Raw genomic sequence first — 14,587 nt, forward strand, 5'->3', positions numbered from 1 at the left:
GACTCTCTGGTGGCTCATGATGTGGTTGTGCTCAAGCCTTTCCCTTGGGAAGAGTGTGTGATGGAGCTGGTGTCTTTCCTGGCTTTGCCTGCTGGCTTGTCCAGGAACCAAGGGAGCTCCAGGGCTGCTTGGCCAGGGGCAAAGAGAATGGTCACCTATGAGTACCTGGAAGCTCTTCTGCTGTGGCACCGTAAGGAGGGAGAGCTGTGAAGCCTCTGGTCCCGTGAGTTCCCGGGAGCAGCGTTTGCCCACGGAATTGCCCGGCATCACCGGACCAGCTTCTGGGGATGGGAAGAGCCCGGGGCCGGCGTGTGGGGCTGGGCAGGGCAGCGGAAACGGGTCTGCAAGGGGCAAACATCTGTAGGGGGCTGCATCAGGCTGCTCGGGGGGGGCACTGGAGAAGCAGGAGAGAGACTGAGCACGTCTGGGCTCCCCTCACGCTCTGGGGGCCCTGGCGCGCGGGAAGGAGAAGAAAAACCCCACCGGCGTTTGTCGCGCGTTCCGCGCGGGGCGCGTGGGGGCGGCCGGGCCCCGCCTGCCGGCCGCGGATAGGCCCGTCCGCACGTCACTCCAAGCGCCGGCCCCTCCGATTGGCCAGGCGCGCCCCGCGTAGTGTCTTGTGGGAGCTGTGGTTTGTGTCCCGACCTGCCCGCGGCGCGTTCGCCTCCAGCACTACATTTCCCGTCGGCCCTTGCGGCTGCGCGGGGCGGGGTTTCTCTCATCCGGGTCCCCTGGCGGCGCGCCCAATCAGCACGCGCCGGGGGCGTGCCCTGCGCGTTGATTGGCTGGTTCGGACCGACGGGCTCTGTTTGAAATCCGTTAACGGCGGCGGGAAGAGGCGCCGCGCGAGGCGGCGGCTCCGAGGTGAGCGGGACGGGGGGGGCACCGGGCGCCGCGCGGCCCCCTGCGGCAGGTACCGCCCGGTGGCGGCTCGTGGGCCGGTGGGGTCTCTGGCCGTGGGTCTCCGAGCCCGGGCGCCGGTGACACGGCCCCGGTGCCCGCAGCCCGGGGCGGGAAGCGGCTGCGGGTGCTTGTTCCGTGTCCGGGTGACACGGTAACCGCAGCTCGGGCCGGAATCCCCGGGGGGCGGGCGGGGCCGCGGGGCTGTCGGCCCCGGGGGGGCGGGCAGGGCTGGGACGAGCGTTCGGTGGGTGGCGGGACGGGGGAGCCCCCGGAGCGCGGCTGGGCGCCCGCCGTCCGGTAACGGCCCGTCCGCTGCTCCGAGCCTGGGCCGGCATCGCTGTGGAGCTGAGAAACGGGTGTTGCTTCTCAAACCCTGCTCCCGAGGAGGAGCAGGAGGGAAGCAAACCAGGGGAAACCTGGCGTTAGTGCCCGCTCTGTTAAATCAAGTAGAAGGTGTTAAGAAAAAGTATTAAGTTAGCTGGTTTTATACAGTGTTTTTTTTTAAGCTAGAAGAGCTGCGACTTATCTAAGTCGTAAGTTGAGGTTCTCTTGGCTAAAAATAATTTACTTTTCCTTGAACAGCTATTCTTAGAATGTCCCGTCTTCTAAAACTTCTGGGATCTCATTTATGGAGCATGAGCTGCCAGGGCTGTTGATTTTGGGCTGTGGGAAGGGAGGCAAAAAGCTGCTCGGGAGAAGAGCTGCAGCTCCAGCACCTGGCTCCTCCCTTTGGGAGGGTCGGGGGCTCCTGGTGGGCGGTCGGGGTGGTCTCTGGAACTCTCCCTGCTCGGCTCTTGCCTCTGCCGAGTTCAAGGCTTTGTCTTCCAGTTTGAGTATTGTGCGATGGGACAGCAGCGTTGCCTTTGTTCTTTACCCGGGATGGTAAATTCTACGTGGATTCTGTGCTGTGGAAAAGCACGTTTGAGCTTTGAATGAGGAGCAGCAGAGAGGAAGGAGAAGCTGCCGGTCCAGAATTTGGTGACAGGGGTGTATCTATCGAGAGGCAGCTCCTCGTGATGGTCCAATTCACATGTTAGCCTCTGAAAAGCATCTGGGAACTTTGTGTGAATTATTGTCCCTGTTGGAGGGGATGGAAAGCTTCGGGTTGCAGGGCAATAAAGAAGCTGCCAGACTGAATGAAGCACCTTGCCTGGTTAGCACAGTGTCCCGTGTTGGTGTGGAATGCCCAGCAGAAGGCACTGGAGTGACTGCAGCACGTCTGTGCAGCATCCTGAGTGACCTGCTCTAGACTTGGTCCTGCTCTGGCAGGGAGTTGGACTCCATCTCCTCAGATCCCTTCCAGCCCCTAACATTGTGATTCTCAGCCTTGGGGAAGCTTCTTTTGTTTATTCCTGATTGTCCATCTTAGGTTTTGAAGCATGTGAATCAGGTTTAGTTGCTGATGTACCTTGGAATGTCCTTTTTGTGTGTCGGGTACCGTGTTTTTCCAATCCAGGCAGGGGCTGGAGTAACACCTGTAGCTGCTGAAGCTCCAGTGGTGGATTGTGATAAGCTGGTGTCTCGAGTTGAGCAGGAGCTTCTCTAATTACGTTGCCAGGTGGAAAGAAAGAGCAGATCTCTGCACCCTCCTTATGTCTGTCCCTTGCTGCTCCCCCACACCTCATCTCCTCTGTTCTCTTTCTGACCTCTAGTTTCTCATCCTGGGACTCTGCTCCCTCCCTCCAAAGCTCCTACAGCCAGGAGGGTCCTTTGTCCCAGGCAGTGGGTGATGTTACTGCTTTTCCCCCTGACCATCAGTCTGTGCTGGACTGCCAGCTGGAGAGAAAAAGCTTTTTGTGGTTGGTTCATGACAGTGAAGTGCTCCCTGATGCCCTCACGTTTACACGCTGCAGCTTGGCCAGTGCTGAGTGGCTCTGCTTGGAGTTATTCCTCTCCAGCCTCGATGTTTCTGGCAAGAAATGAACAACTACATTGAGGAAAAAAGACACTGAGCATGTCAGAGGTGGAATCGTGTCAGAATTTTAAAGCTAATTTGGATTAGAGTGAGGTGTGAAGTTATTCCATAATACTTATTGCACTTGCCGTTGGGTCAGTCTTATTCTGGGATAGGAATGCTTGTTCCAATTTAGCTTAATCCTTTTTCTAAGCTAACTAATGTAACCAGGCCAAGGCACTCTTCTGGAACATGCAGCCTGCAATTACTCAAGAGAAACCCGATGTCCAGAGAAACTCATCTGCTCCCTCAGGGCATGGCAGGAGCCCTGGGGTGTTTGGGTGAGGGAGGGGAGCAGACCCAGAAAGAATTAAGATTTGAGTGAGACAGTAGTTTTTACCACAGGAATGTAGGCTATTTTTGAAAATGTGAGGATGGGATCCTCCTGCCTCGCCTGGGGGTGCTGGGAGCTCTGACCAGGTGAAAGCTGATCCTGGGGACGGGGTGAGGGTTCCCCGGCAGGCGGCGAGCACTGGTGTCGACACGGGAGGTGATGGATGTGGGGGGAGCAGAGTGAGGCTTTAAATCCACGCTGTAGCTATGCAGGATGACAGTGTGCCTGTAACCACGGCCAGGTAAATGCATGCAGTGCCTGCTAATTAGGTGAAGTCCCTATCTATGAGGAGAAATTTCTGCCCCTCACTTGTCTCTCTCCACTGTGGCACTCTTCCACCAGAATTTCGCCTCCTGTCTTTGAAGAAGAGGTGGAGACAAGGGTTCTGTTGCCAAAATCACAATGAGGTGTTTTAAAGGAGTTGGCAGTGGGCTTTGGGCCATGCTTGGCTGAGCCCATTTCGATAACAGAAGCTTTGCAGTGGGGATATCAAAGTGATAAATCAACATTCCCAACTGACAGGAGCTGTGTCCCAAATGAAGTCAAGGAATGAGATGCCTTTCAGCTGATACAGACCCTCTGGAGTTCAGTCATGATAAGTTGTACCTCCTCACCTGGAGTATAAAACTGTGGCATTGATGCATTCCCTTTCCATGACTGTTTGCTTCTGTCTAGGGTGGAGGGAGAGAGCAGGGGTCAGTGGCGAGGCTGCTGACACCAGGGAAGAACATGGACCCCAGGCAGTGAAACGCTGGCAACTGCAGCAGGGTAGCCCTGGACACAAGTAGCTGTGAAACATGATTCCCAGAGCTCCAACAGGGTGGGCTGAGTGGGGAGGGGAGAATGCAGATGACGCATTTGATTTTTAAAAAAGTGTCTAGTGTTGACAGAAACTCTATCTTGATGAACGGTGGTAGGAAAGCATTCGATTCCAGCCATGTCTTGAGCTTGGATACTGTTGGTTTTGGCTCCAGTTCTTCTGTTTGCCTTCTTTGGGTCCCACCTCGACATCCTCACAGTCCTGTAGCTGATGCTTCTCTGACAATTCTTCTCTTTAACTCTCAGAGTCTGGAGCTGCAGCTGACCAGTGTGTGCAGGGGGGAGATGATGGCACACAGCCCTGGTGTGATGAACTCCTGGGCATTTTCTTATCTGGGGAGCAAACCATCTGGGTTGAACCATGTGTGGTCTGCCTAGACAGATGGTTCAGGTCAGAGACTTTGTGCATTAAGAATATGCTGCTTTAGAGTTGGTTGGACTCGTAAAAGCAAAGTCCAGGTGGTTTCCCAAGGGAGTGTTTAGTAACCCCCTCATGGGCTTTGCCCTGCAGCTGTGAGAGGTGTCCTGGAAGCATCAAGACACCTTTGCAAAAAGGTTTTATTCTCATTTTAAGAGTTTGTAACTTTGTTGCTGGCTTTGTTCCTGTTCTGTTTGGTTTAATATCACCTGTTGACACAGGGACTCCTCCTGCTGTCAGTGCTCCACTAATTAACTGCAGGGGCTGTTCCTGACAGGGTCACAGGGCTTGGTTTGTTTATAGCCTGGCCAGCGTGGGGCTAGTGCTGTGGAGCATAGGCAAGGAGCCTGTGCTGCCCTTCTGACTGCTTTTTGCCCAGTAACGATACTCTGCGCTACTCTCTTCCTGCTTTGGAAATCAGTTTATTCTGTAAAAGGGGTTTATGGTGTTAATTCTCATCTGCAGCCCTGCAGACAGAGACAGACTGAACTTTGCAGCTCTGGGCTCAGCCTGGTCCTGTCTCATGGTAAGGGCAAGAACTCTTCCTTGCTGTGAGGGAGGCAGGGGGACAAGTCAGTCACTCTGGAAAAGAGTGACTAGCATCTAGGAACAAAGAAAACCTTCAAAAGTTGATCTTTTTGCTAGTTTTGAACCTGCAAATGTCAACAAGGGTAAAATCTTCTTAGCTTTGCCCATTGGCTGCGGAATAAAACACTGCCTTGCTTGTGGGTGTTGTGCCCAAGGGCTGGGGGTTATGAGGCAGGAGAAGGTACCAGAGGCTGTCCTGGCTTCTGTCCCTAAGAACTGCAGAGGGAGAGAGGTGGGGAAGGATTTTGCTGAGTGTGGGTGGGAGTCTGGTACCGGAGGTGACAAGTGGCTGTCCCCAGGACAGGGCGGAGGGCAGGCGGGGACGGCGCGCGGGTCAAGATGTCTCGCCCAGAATCCCGGTATTCCTTTGATGTCCCAAATCCCTGCATCAACTTTGCCACTCTGAGCGATGATGATGTGCACAATGCAGACTCCTGGTTTGGTAAGTTGCTTCCAGCTCCTTGATTTGTTTCCTCTCTGGGTGAGGGCTTGGGGGGATGCTTGTTTAGGGCCTGGCTTCTCTGCCAGTGGATTAAGCACGTTGTTAACTGCATCATTCTTGGGGTTTTTATTTGCTTTTGTGTTTACACTTTAATTCTCATCTGTAACATGACAACTTACTGTGTTAAGATCGTAATAGGATTGAAGTATTGTTAAAAATTCCTAATGTAGGATGTATAATGAAAGTCTCTCTTTCCACACAGACCAAAAAGCCAATCTGGAGAATATCCCTCCTGCAGAAAATCTGGCAAAGGTCTCACAGAACAGCCCTGCATTTTCAAAGCCTGATATTATTCTGTCTTCTGTCTCATCACAAGGAGTAACAAAAAGTAAGCTGGCCTGGTATGGGGGAAGAGAGAATAAATGTTACCTGATTTTCACTGGCAAAAAGAAAAGGCCTCTGCCTGGCTTTTGGAAGACCACCTTCATATACTGTTGTCTAGCAAGGTCTCATGTGGTTTCACTTCAGCATTCTTCTGTGTGTGTGCAAATATGTATTTATATGAGTTGACATTTGTCACTGTTCTCAGGTGAAAGCCTTTATGAAGAGGACAGTACAGCAGAATGTGTCCAGGCCACTGCTGCACCTCCAAATATTGTTGGATCCCTGGCGAGCTGGAGAGCTGCTGCTTCTGATGAAGCCTCTCAAAGGTGAAATTCTTGCATTCGTTTTTCACAAAGATTGATGACAGTGTAACTAAGCAGGCTGCTTGCTGTCAGGATCTGCAGCTCTGCTCTTGGGCTGTCCTATGGCATCTGAAGTTCTCCAGCACAGAGATCGTGAGTCAGGACAGCTGATCTACTTGCTAAGCTGGAGGGACAATCTCTAGGGGTGGAAATGTAATGCAATGGCTCACATACTTGTTAAATGAGACTCGGTAGCACCAGGAGCTTCTGGAATGGGAGGGTATCTGAAACTGAAGTGGCATATCGAGTTTCTTTGTTTATATCTGCCCGGGTTGGGCAGAACTCGTTGGTGATATGAATGCAAGGGGCTCTGTGTGCTTGTGTGTACCAAAGGATATGAAGCTTATGGATTGATACATTTAAATCATGCTGCATTTGAATTGTGTTAAACACACAGTTTGCATTAGAGTGTGTATAAGGGATGCACTGACATAAAAAGTGTTAAACAGATCATGTGTCTTCTCAGACCTCTGGGAAAACTAACATCCATTTTCTGTTCTCCTCTAGGGCGGGAAGGAGACAGGCTCAGAAGCAGAGGAAAGCACAGCCACACAAACAGGCAGCTAGGATCAAAGCAGAGAGAAATGCTGATGCCTTGGTTAACAAGGAAGGGGTTCCACCCCTGAAAAAGATGAGAATGTATGTCAAAGTCCTGCTGTTTGGGGCTGCGAAGGGGATACAACTTTCTTTGGAAAGGTTTTCCACTTGGCTGGGAGGGTTCTCCTCAGAAGGTTAGGAGGAGGTGACTGAAACCTGATTCCTGATGCTGGTTTCATAAACAAGAAGAAATGGCTGTTAGACCTGAAGGAAATGGGTCTATTGCAGGTGGGGATGTGACTGAAATAAGCCTGAGTTCCTTAAGCTTCTGATTCCATACCCAGTGCCTGTCAGTTAGCTTCAAGCTTGGCCTGACTTGCCCATCCAGCAGTCACAAGCCGTGAGAGAGTTGCAGATAAAACATTTTTCAAATTTGCTTAACCACTAAAATATCCTGTGGTGATAAGCTGAGGTCTGGAACTCGAAGTTCTGCTGTAAGGAGGTGACCTGCAGCACACCTGCCCCCTGACAAGCCCAAGTTCCGAAAACCCAGTAACTCATCTTCCCTCCTGCAGCCGCAGAGAAGCCGGGAGAATTAGACGGTCTCTGCCTGGGCCCGTGGTGAGGTAAGGCCAGCTCAGAGCTCCTTACAACCCACCAGGTGCTGGGATATTGTGCACAGTGGTGACAGCCGAGGGTGATCTGTCCTGGAGAGCCAGGTAACTGCAGTGCTTTGCCATAACAATGTGTTACTTTAGCTCTGGCAGCAGAGAGAAGGTGACAGAGGTACCCACGAAGAGAGAGAATCCTGACTGCTCCCCAGGGAGAGGGAAGAGCAAGCTGACCCTGCCCTCCACGCCAGCAATGTTAAAGTATGTTGCTTCCTTGTGACTTGTCTTTGCTAATCACAGTTGATTTAGGTGACAGGCCTGGCTGGATTGTTTTCAGCTTCAACCCAGCATGTGATGGCATCACATTTAGTAAACACCGGATCAGGCAACAATATGAGGGTGAAATGCACTTCACCAACTGAACCTGTGCAAAGGGAAGCTTTGGCTTTTAATTTGAGGAGAAAATTGTTCTTCCTGACAGATGAAGCATAGAGATGAGCAGTTAGCTGCAAGCTTTCTTGGGCAAACAATCCAAACTGGTCTTTTGTAAAGGGTGTACTATTATCATTAGGGGCTCCCCAATGAAGTCAGAGATGAGCAAGGTCCTTGTGCTGACATGTTCATAATCAGTGGAGCAGGAATGCTGATCTCAGCCTTTGATTTACTTCTGCAGGAGGACCAATCTTCCTGGCAAGCTGAAGAGCACAGAGGAGCAGGAGCTGGAAAAGATGCAGCAGCTGCAGAGGGAGGTGATGGAGATGAGGAAGAGGAACGAGGAGTCCCTGAAGGCAGCGATCGCGGGGGCAGGTGGGCTCTGGCTGAGCTGCACATTGAAACTGGGCTTTAAAACCAAACATAAGTATTAGGATTAGGTGGCTTTTCATGTAGATCAGCCCCTAAACTGCCTGGAAACCGATTTGTCTGGGTTTTGTCATGTTTTGAAAGGTTATAGATATTTAAAAACCTGTTAGCATTATTACAAGTTAAATGCTTTTTTCACCCCCAAATCCTCACCCCAAAAGGCTTCCAAACCTTATATTTTCTTTTTCTTTAGGACAACCTGTGAAGAGACCTGTTGGTCAAGTAACAAAGCCAATTGACTTCCACTTCTGCACAGAGAATAGAATTAAACATGTGGAAAGCCAGCCTGGGAATGAGTACAAGGAGCTGGATTTTGCAGCAGCTCTGAGGAAGCATCCTCCCTCTCCGGTGAGCACCAGAGCATTGCCCACTGCCAGCTGACCAGCTCCTGACATCACCTCCTTTCTGCTCTTGCAAACCCCTGCTGCTGGTAACCCCAAAGGGGTCACTGTAGGAGAGGCAGGCGTTGTGTCAATGTCACTAGTGGCTCCCTGTGTGCCTGTGTTGCCACAAGACTCTGAAGGTCCCTTTTGAAAAGGGCACCCTTTAATGTCACATCTTGTCATTACTCTTCCACTTCATACAGTTTCCCAGCAAGACTAACTTGGGCACGTTCAGACTTAAGTCTCATCTTAAGTTTTACTTTCTTTTCAGTAGGGCCAGTGAATCAATGGGGGAAGGAGGTGTCACAGAAGCATCCTGTGCTAACCAGCCATAATGACTGTGGTAATTTTTTGTCTCCAGGGGCGACTGCCAAAGGGACCCACTGTCCCCCAACCCTTCAATCTGTCCCAGGGAAACAAAAGAAAGCTGGAAGAAACAGCCTCAGAATATGTGTCCCTTGCTGAGCAGGTGGAAGCATTCCAGAAACGCACGCCCTCCCGCTACCATCTGAGGAGCAGGAAATCTGATGAAGGTGAGTGGTCCTGGCTCCGTCCAGCCAGAAGCCTGTCCACAGAGAGTATGGCAGGGCAAGGATGGTGTTTTCACTGCTCTGCTGAGCAAACAGTCTGTGTCTGCTGCTGATCTTGCCAGTAACTGCTGCTTCCTGTGCCTTGACAGGCCCCGTTCCTGGGAAGCAGGGGAGGGCACGACTCACACACCCCAAAACCCCCGTGCTCCTCACAAAGCAGCGCCTGAGACCTGTCACCTGCAAAACTGCAGCAGAGTTGGAAGCAGAGGAAATAGAGAAAATTCAACAGTAAGTAAAGATTTAGTCTAGTCCTCCAAGAAATAATTGTACTAGGCTGGAAATATCTTTTAAATGCTAAAACATCACTGCTCAGGAACACCTTTTTTGTGTTAAAGAACAAGTGGCATGAAAACATGGAGATTCTTCTAGCCTATGCATGGTCCTCAGGCTCTGGTTGTAGGGATGTGAAAAGTAGCCAATTCATTTTGAAGAAAATGCTCTTAGGAGAGCTGAGCTGGTGTGAGTACAGTTCCAATTAGTAAAGCAAACCCAGGACAGCCAGAGTGCACTTCAGAAGTCTCCTGTACACAAAGGTTTGGATTCAAGAAAGCAATCCATGAGGTTTGCCTTAACATCTTGTTTCAAGAGAAAAGGAGGAGTTGCTAACTAGAGCTGCACACTGTAACATCTGAGTGTGGCACAACTGCTGCTGTGCCTGAGTGTTGCTCTTCTATGCTGTGAAAGAAGCTATTTGCTAGAAGCTGCATCTTGTCTTGTACAGTATGTGGTGACTATCTCTGTCTTTCCTGCGTAGGTACAAATTCAAAGCACGAGAACTTGATCACAAAATCTTTGAGGGTGGACCACTCCTGCCCAAGAAGCTCCCTGTGAAGGAGCTCACCCAGCCTATTGGCTTCCAATTGGAGGTAGAAAAAAGGATTCAGGAGCGTGAGAGTAAGAAGCAGCAGGAGGAAGAGCACTTTGAATTCCATTCGAGGCCATGTCCAACAAAGATCCTGGAGGATGTTGTGGTAAGAAGTTTAGCAACACCTAGTCCTGGGAGTTAGAACTGATGAAGTAACTGGCTTCAAAACATCTGTAGCTGTGTTGCACTGTGTAGTTAATAACCTTAAGTAAACACTGCCTGATGAGGTGGGAACCGTCAGGAGGACACACTGTGCTGTCTGGTTTGCCTGCAGTGCTCTCTCCTGGCACTGAGACCAGGGTAACTCCCTTCTGGCTCTTCTGAACAGGGTGTTCCAGAGAAGAAACCACTTCCTGTCACAGTCCCCAAGTCTCCAGTCTTCACCTTGAAAAGCAGAACTCGAATGTCTGGCAGAGATGAAGAAAAGGTGAGGGTTGTGAAGGGCTCTAGTCAAACCTTGTCCCTCTGCAGGGACTGCCTTGGCCAGCCTGCCCTTGGGTGTGGTGCTCTGGTGTGTCCCTTCCCTCCTGTCCAGGCATTGCTCTCTGGGCTGTTCCCTTCTAGCCACTTATTTGCTGTGACTCATTTTACAGGAACTGAATTTTCATACAAAATGCAGGAACTTGGTGTAAACACGAGGGCACTGCCCAGGGGTTCTGAGGTTTTGCTGCCATGAGTGAAGAAAGCAAAGTGCTGAGATTTCTGAAGGATGTTCCCTATTCCATGGCTGAGATGGGCAGCTATTGCACATGACCTTTCTTCTCCCCACAAAAGGTCTATATCCCAGGAGGTGGGGAGCAGGATTCAACATGCATCATGTCCTTCTTGCTTTCCCTCTTGTGAAGAGGATGATAAAGAATTAGTCTAATTTGGATGAGTGCTAGAACTGAGAGTGGTTTGGAAAGAGGAAGAACTTGCCTGTGGTTCAGGATGCCTGTGAATTGATACTTGGATTACTATTTTTTGCAGCATCCAGAGCTTTTCTTGACTGTTGTGACCCTTGTTAAAGGAACTCTGGTTGTCATGGCTTTGTTGGGCAGGAGTTGTCATTCTACAAAAATCCGTTGCTGTGTCAGATCCTAACACTAATATCCCTTCAGGAAAAAGAGGTGGTCCCTGTGATCAAAGCTAACCCAATGCCACATTATGGAGTGCCCTTCAAACCCAAAATGCCAGAGCAGAGGCATGTGGAAGTTTGTCCCTTCTCTTTTGATGCCCGTGACAGGGAGAGGCAAATACAAAAAGAGAAGAAAATAGAAGAATTACAGAAGGAAGAGGTAAGAACTAAAAGTACCTCGGATTCTTAAAAGGGGTGGCAGGACTTGCCACTTGCTCTTGGTTGTTGAACTTTCAAAGCTTCATGCCTCTGAGAAAAGGGCAAGGAATATTTCCAGTTGTTTCTTTCAGGTGCCGAAGTTCAAAGCGTTGCCTCTGCCTTACTTTGACCAAGTTAAGCTCCCAGAAAAGAAAGTCAAAAACCCAACCCAGCCTGAGCCCTTCAATCTGCAGGTTGATGAGCGGGGAGCTGCTAAGCTGCAGAGCTGGAAAGAGCAGGTAGGGTGGAAAGGGTAACAGGTACCACCAGCCCAGAAGTGGGGTTAGGATTGGCTTCAGAAAGTGTCCTGCTTGGGTTGAGTCAGGATCTGAGTTTGAGTGATTAATTGTTGTGTCCTTGGCATGAAACTTGTACTGTGAGTTAAGAACTGGTGGAATGTTTTGGGTTTTTTTTTTTCCCCTCCCTTTAAGGTAAGTGATGGGACTTACCACAACTGCATGAACAGCCGTGGGGTGTTTTCTAAGCAGCAGTTGTGCAGCTGGACCCCTTTGACCCTCTCTGCTTGAGGATTTACTGACACATAAATAATACACTGCTTTTCTCATGGGCAATCTGCAGTGGACACCTGAAATTTTCTTCAGGCTGTTTTTGGCAAAAGTAACTGGCAGGTGACAAGTGACAACTTCTTCTTGGCTTTAATATAATTTTCTATGCAAATGATTTGATCTAAGTCAAACTGGCTTTTCCAGTGTTGGGAATGCTGAAGTCTTGGGGGGGGTGGGGAGGTGGTCTCTTCATTATGCCTGGAGCTGGATGGATTCTCTTGTCTTGCAGCTTAAAGAAGACTTGAAGAGGCAGAAAGAGGCAGCATGTTTTAAAGCTCGTCCCAACACGGTGGTGTACCAGGAGCCTTTTGTGCCTAAGAAGGAAAATAAGCTGTTATCAGGTGGAGTTACACGTCCTTGCTGTGCGGGTGTGGCTGATGGCCCAGAGCTGGTGCACTTGGATGATGTTTAGACTGCGGTTGCCTCTTCTGTAGCAGCACAGCCAATAGTGCCCTGCACTTAATGAACTAATTTCCTAACAGCTTGTGTCCCCAGGGAGCAGGGGAGTTTCCTCCCTGCTGCCCTGCACTAACATGGCAGTTGTAATTAACAGCTCTGCTGCAATTGGGAGTGATTGATGCGTGCCAGCTCAGGACGAGGGCAGAGTGTGCCCAGCTCCCTGCAGACAGCTGATGTCCGCAGCAGCTGTCACTGCTCCTCCCATCCCTAACAAGATGAAGGCATCTACAGTGAAGGGAAGACTGCACTTGGTGTAGAACCAGCCCAGCCTTGCTTGTACTAACCATTGTGTGTTTGCTCCTGCTGTGAGAGCCCCTGGCAGGTGGTGCCTGGTTAGCTCAGCTCACCTCTGCCCCGAGGCCTGGAGGCATCTCCTAACTCCCCCTGCAAGGTGATGGTCTCCAGGGGGAGGCTTCCCTTTGACACTAGGACTGCTCTGCTCTACCTGGCTGTCTTTGCACCAATGTTATCTCCTCTATTTCTAAACTTAGAGAGCCTTTCTGGTTCCATAGTTCCTGAAGGCTTCGAGCTGGCGACAGAAAAACGAGCGAAAGAGCGGCAAGAGTTTGAGAAGCACCTGGCAGGTATAGAAGCCATCAGGGAGAGGCACCAGGAGCAGGTCAGGCAGCAGCAAGAGGAGCGTGAGAGGGAAGAAATTGCCAAGCTAAGGCAAGAAATGGTAAGTGAGCTATTCCTGAGCAGGGGCTGTGAAGTAACCCAGAGGGATGTGTGGATACACTAAATGAGACAGTGTTGAGCTGCATTGAGACTTCTCATGTTTTCCTGTTGCAAACTGAGTCCTCAATAACTTTACAAGTGGTCTTAATTTACTTTTTTTTTTAAAGGCAGCTCTGCTGAGATAACTTATGTTTTTGAGCTGTGCACACGTGGGTGTTGGAGCAGGATGATCTTTGCAACACCCACGACACTCCTGTGTGCTCCGAGTGTTCCTGGTGGCTCACTCCAGTGCCCCAGGCTGCGTCAGTCAGGGAGACAGACCCTGCCTTCATCCCACTGATGGCTCAACCAACAAGTTCCGTTTCATCATCGCTGCCACCCTTTGCTTCATTTTGTCCTTGATTTATTTTTTCCAGGTTCACAAGGCGAACCCAATACGCAAGTACCGCAACGTAGAGGTGAAGCCCAGTGAGCAGCCCCTGACCATGCCAAGGTCTCCCAACTTCTCAGATAGATTCCGGTGCTGATTTGCAGCCACGTGATGGCAGAAGAGAGGTCCCATTCCTCTGTGCTCACTTGATAGGCAGAGAGGGAACAGTTGGTTTTCCATGACTGCTTAGCCTCAACTCCTACCTGTGGCTCCACTCTTGTTCTGTTGAGTTGTTTAACCCCACCTGAGGCAGGTGGCTGGGCCATGGCACATGGGCAGTGCCATCTGGTCTCCATGGCCTTGCTTCAGCTAGATGTCTGGTTCTCTAAACCAGGCTTTTATTTTGTATACAAACACTGTGTACCTAAACTAAATAAAAATCCCTAATCTGATCTCTGTCTCTAGCTAGTGGGCTGAATCCCTCCCCTGCAGGAGTGTTTTTGGTACTTGGTGAACACGTTTCAGGGATGTACACATCTGGAAGAGGTGCCTGGTCTTTGTATATCTAAGTATTGTTTTTAAGTGTCTTTTAGGCTTTTAGTCTGTATCAAGCTTGAATTAAGTGATGTTGGGCTCAGCCAGTGTGTTTCAGCTGTGACCTTTCTTGCTGATGTTTAGATGAGAGCTAAAATGAGTCTTGCCCACACTTCTAAAGTGGTTCCCTGTGTATATTGGAGCACTAAACCTTCTGCTGTGTTGTAGCTGAAGTAATTCTATTTGGGGAAGCACTTAACTGGGAAATGACCTGCTGTAAGCTGCCACCCTGGCTCCTGCTGCCCACGTCTCAGCTAAAGACTCATCATCTCCTCACCCAGTGTGGCTGGCAGAACTAAACATAGACCAAGTGCTCTGCTCTGCTGGGGAACAAAACTTTAGCATTGAGGAGAACAAATTTAGATTAAAACATAGTAAGATTTGTTTCTTAACATTGTGGTGTGATTTCTTACCTTAGCATAAGACTGTGTTTGAGGACAAGCCTTGAACTTGTCTTAACAAGAAAGATGCTCTCGGACGCCACTGTTGCCCACTGGCGTGTTGTGCTGCTGTTACCTCTTCTGCTGACACAAGTGATCCTGTGGTGCTGTTTC

The 14,587-nt window shown here is 50.2% G+C and overlaps 1 protein-coding gene across 2 annotated transcripts; it reads left to right on the plus strand.

Annotated features, from left to right (window-relative positions):
* The first annotated feature begins 4,880 nt into the window (after window positions 1-4,880).
* Window positions 4,881-14,328, plus strand: TPX2 (TPX2 microtubule nucleation factor). Of its 2 annotated transcripts, XM_051633365.1 has the most exons (17): window positions 4,881-4,954; window positions 5,316-5,458; window positions 5,721-5,846; window positions 6,048-6,168; window positions 6,712-6,843; window positions 7,500-7,613; window positions 8,026-8,159; window positions 8,407-8,561; window positions 8,958-9,129; window positions 9,276-9,414; window positions 9,941-10,157; window positions 10,380-10,478; window positions 11,152-11,328; window positions 11,459-11,605; window positions 12,162-12,273; window positions 12,883-13,070; window positions 13,486-14,328. In XM_051633365.1, exons 2-17 carry the CDS (start codon window positions 5,356-5,358, stop codon window positions 13,594-13,596), a joined length of 2,247 nt encoding a protein of 748 aa, XP_051489325.1. In that variant the 5' UTR covers window positions 4,881-4,954; window positions 5,316-5,355; the 3' UTR covers window positions 13,597-14,328. The 2 variants fall into 2 exon arrangements, with proteins under 2 accessions (XP_051489325.1, XP_051489326.1); XM_051633366.1 differs by lacking the exon at window positions 4,881-4,954 and having other exon boundaries at window positions 5,246-5,458; window positions 12,904-13,070.
* The last annotated feature ends 259 nt before the right edge of the window (window positions 14,329-14,587 follow it).

Source organism: Apus apus, chromosome 15, assembly GCF_020740795.1.
Source record: "Apus apus isolate bApuApu2 chromosome 15, bApuApu2.pri.cur, whole genome shotgun sequence".
Lineage (NCBI taxonomy): Eukaryota > Metazoa > Chordata > Aves > Apodiformes > Apodidae > Apus > Apus apus.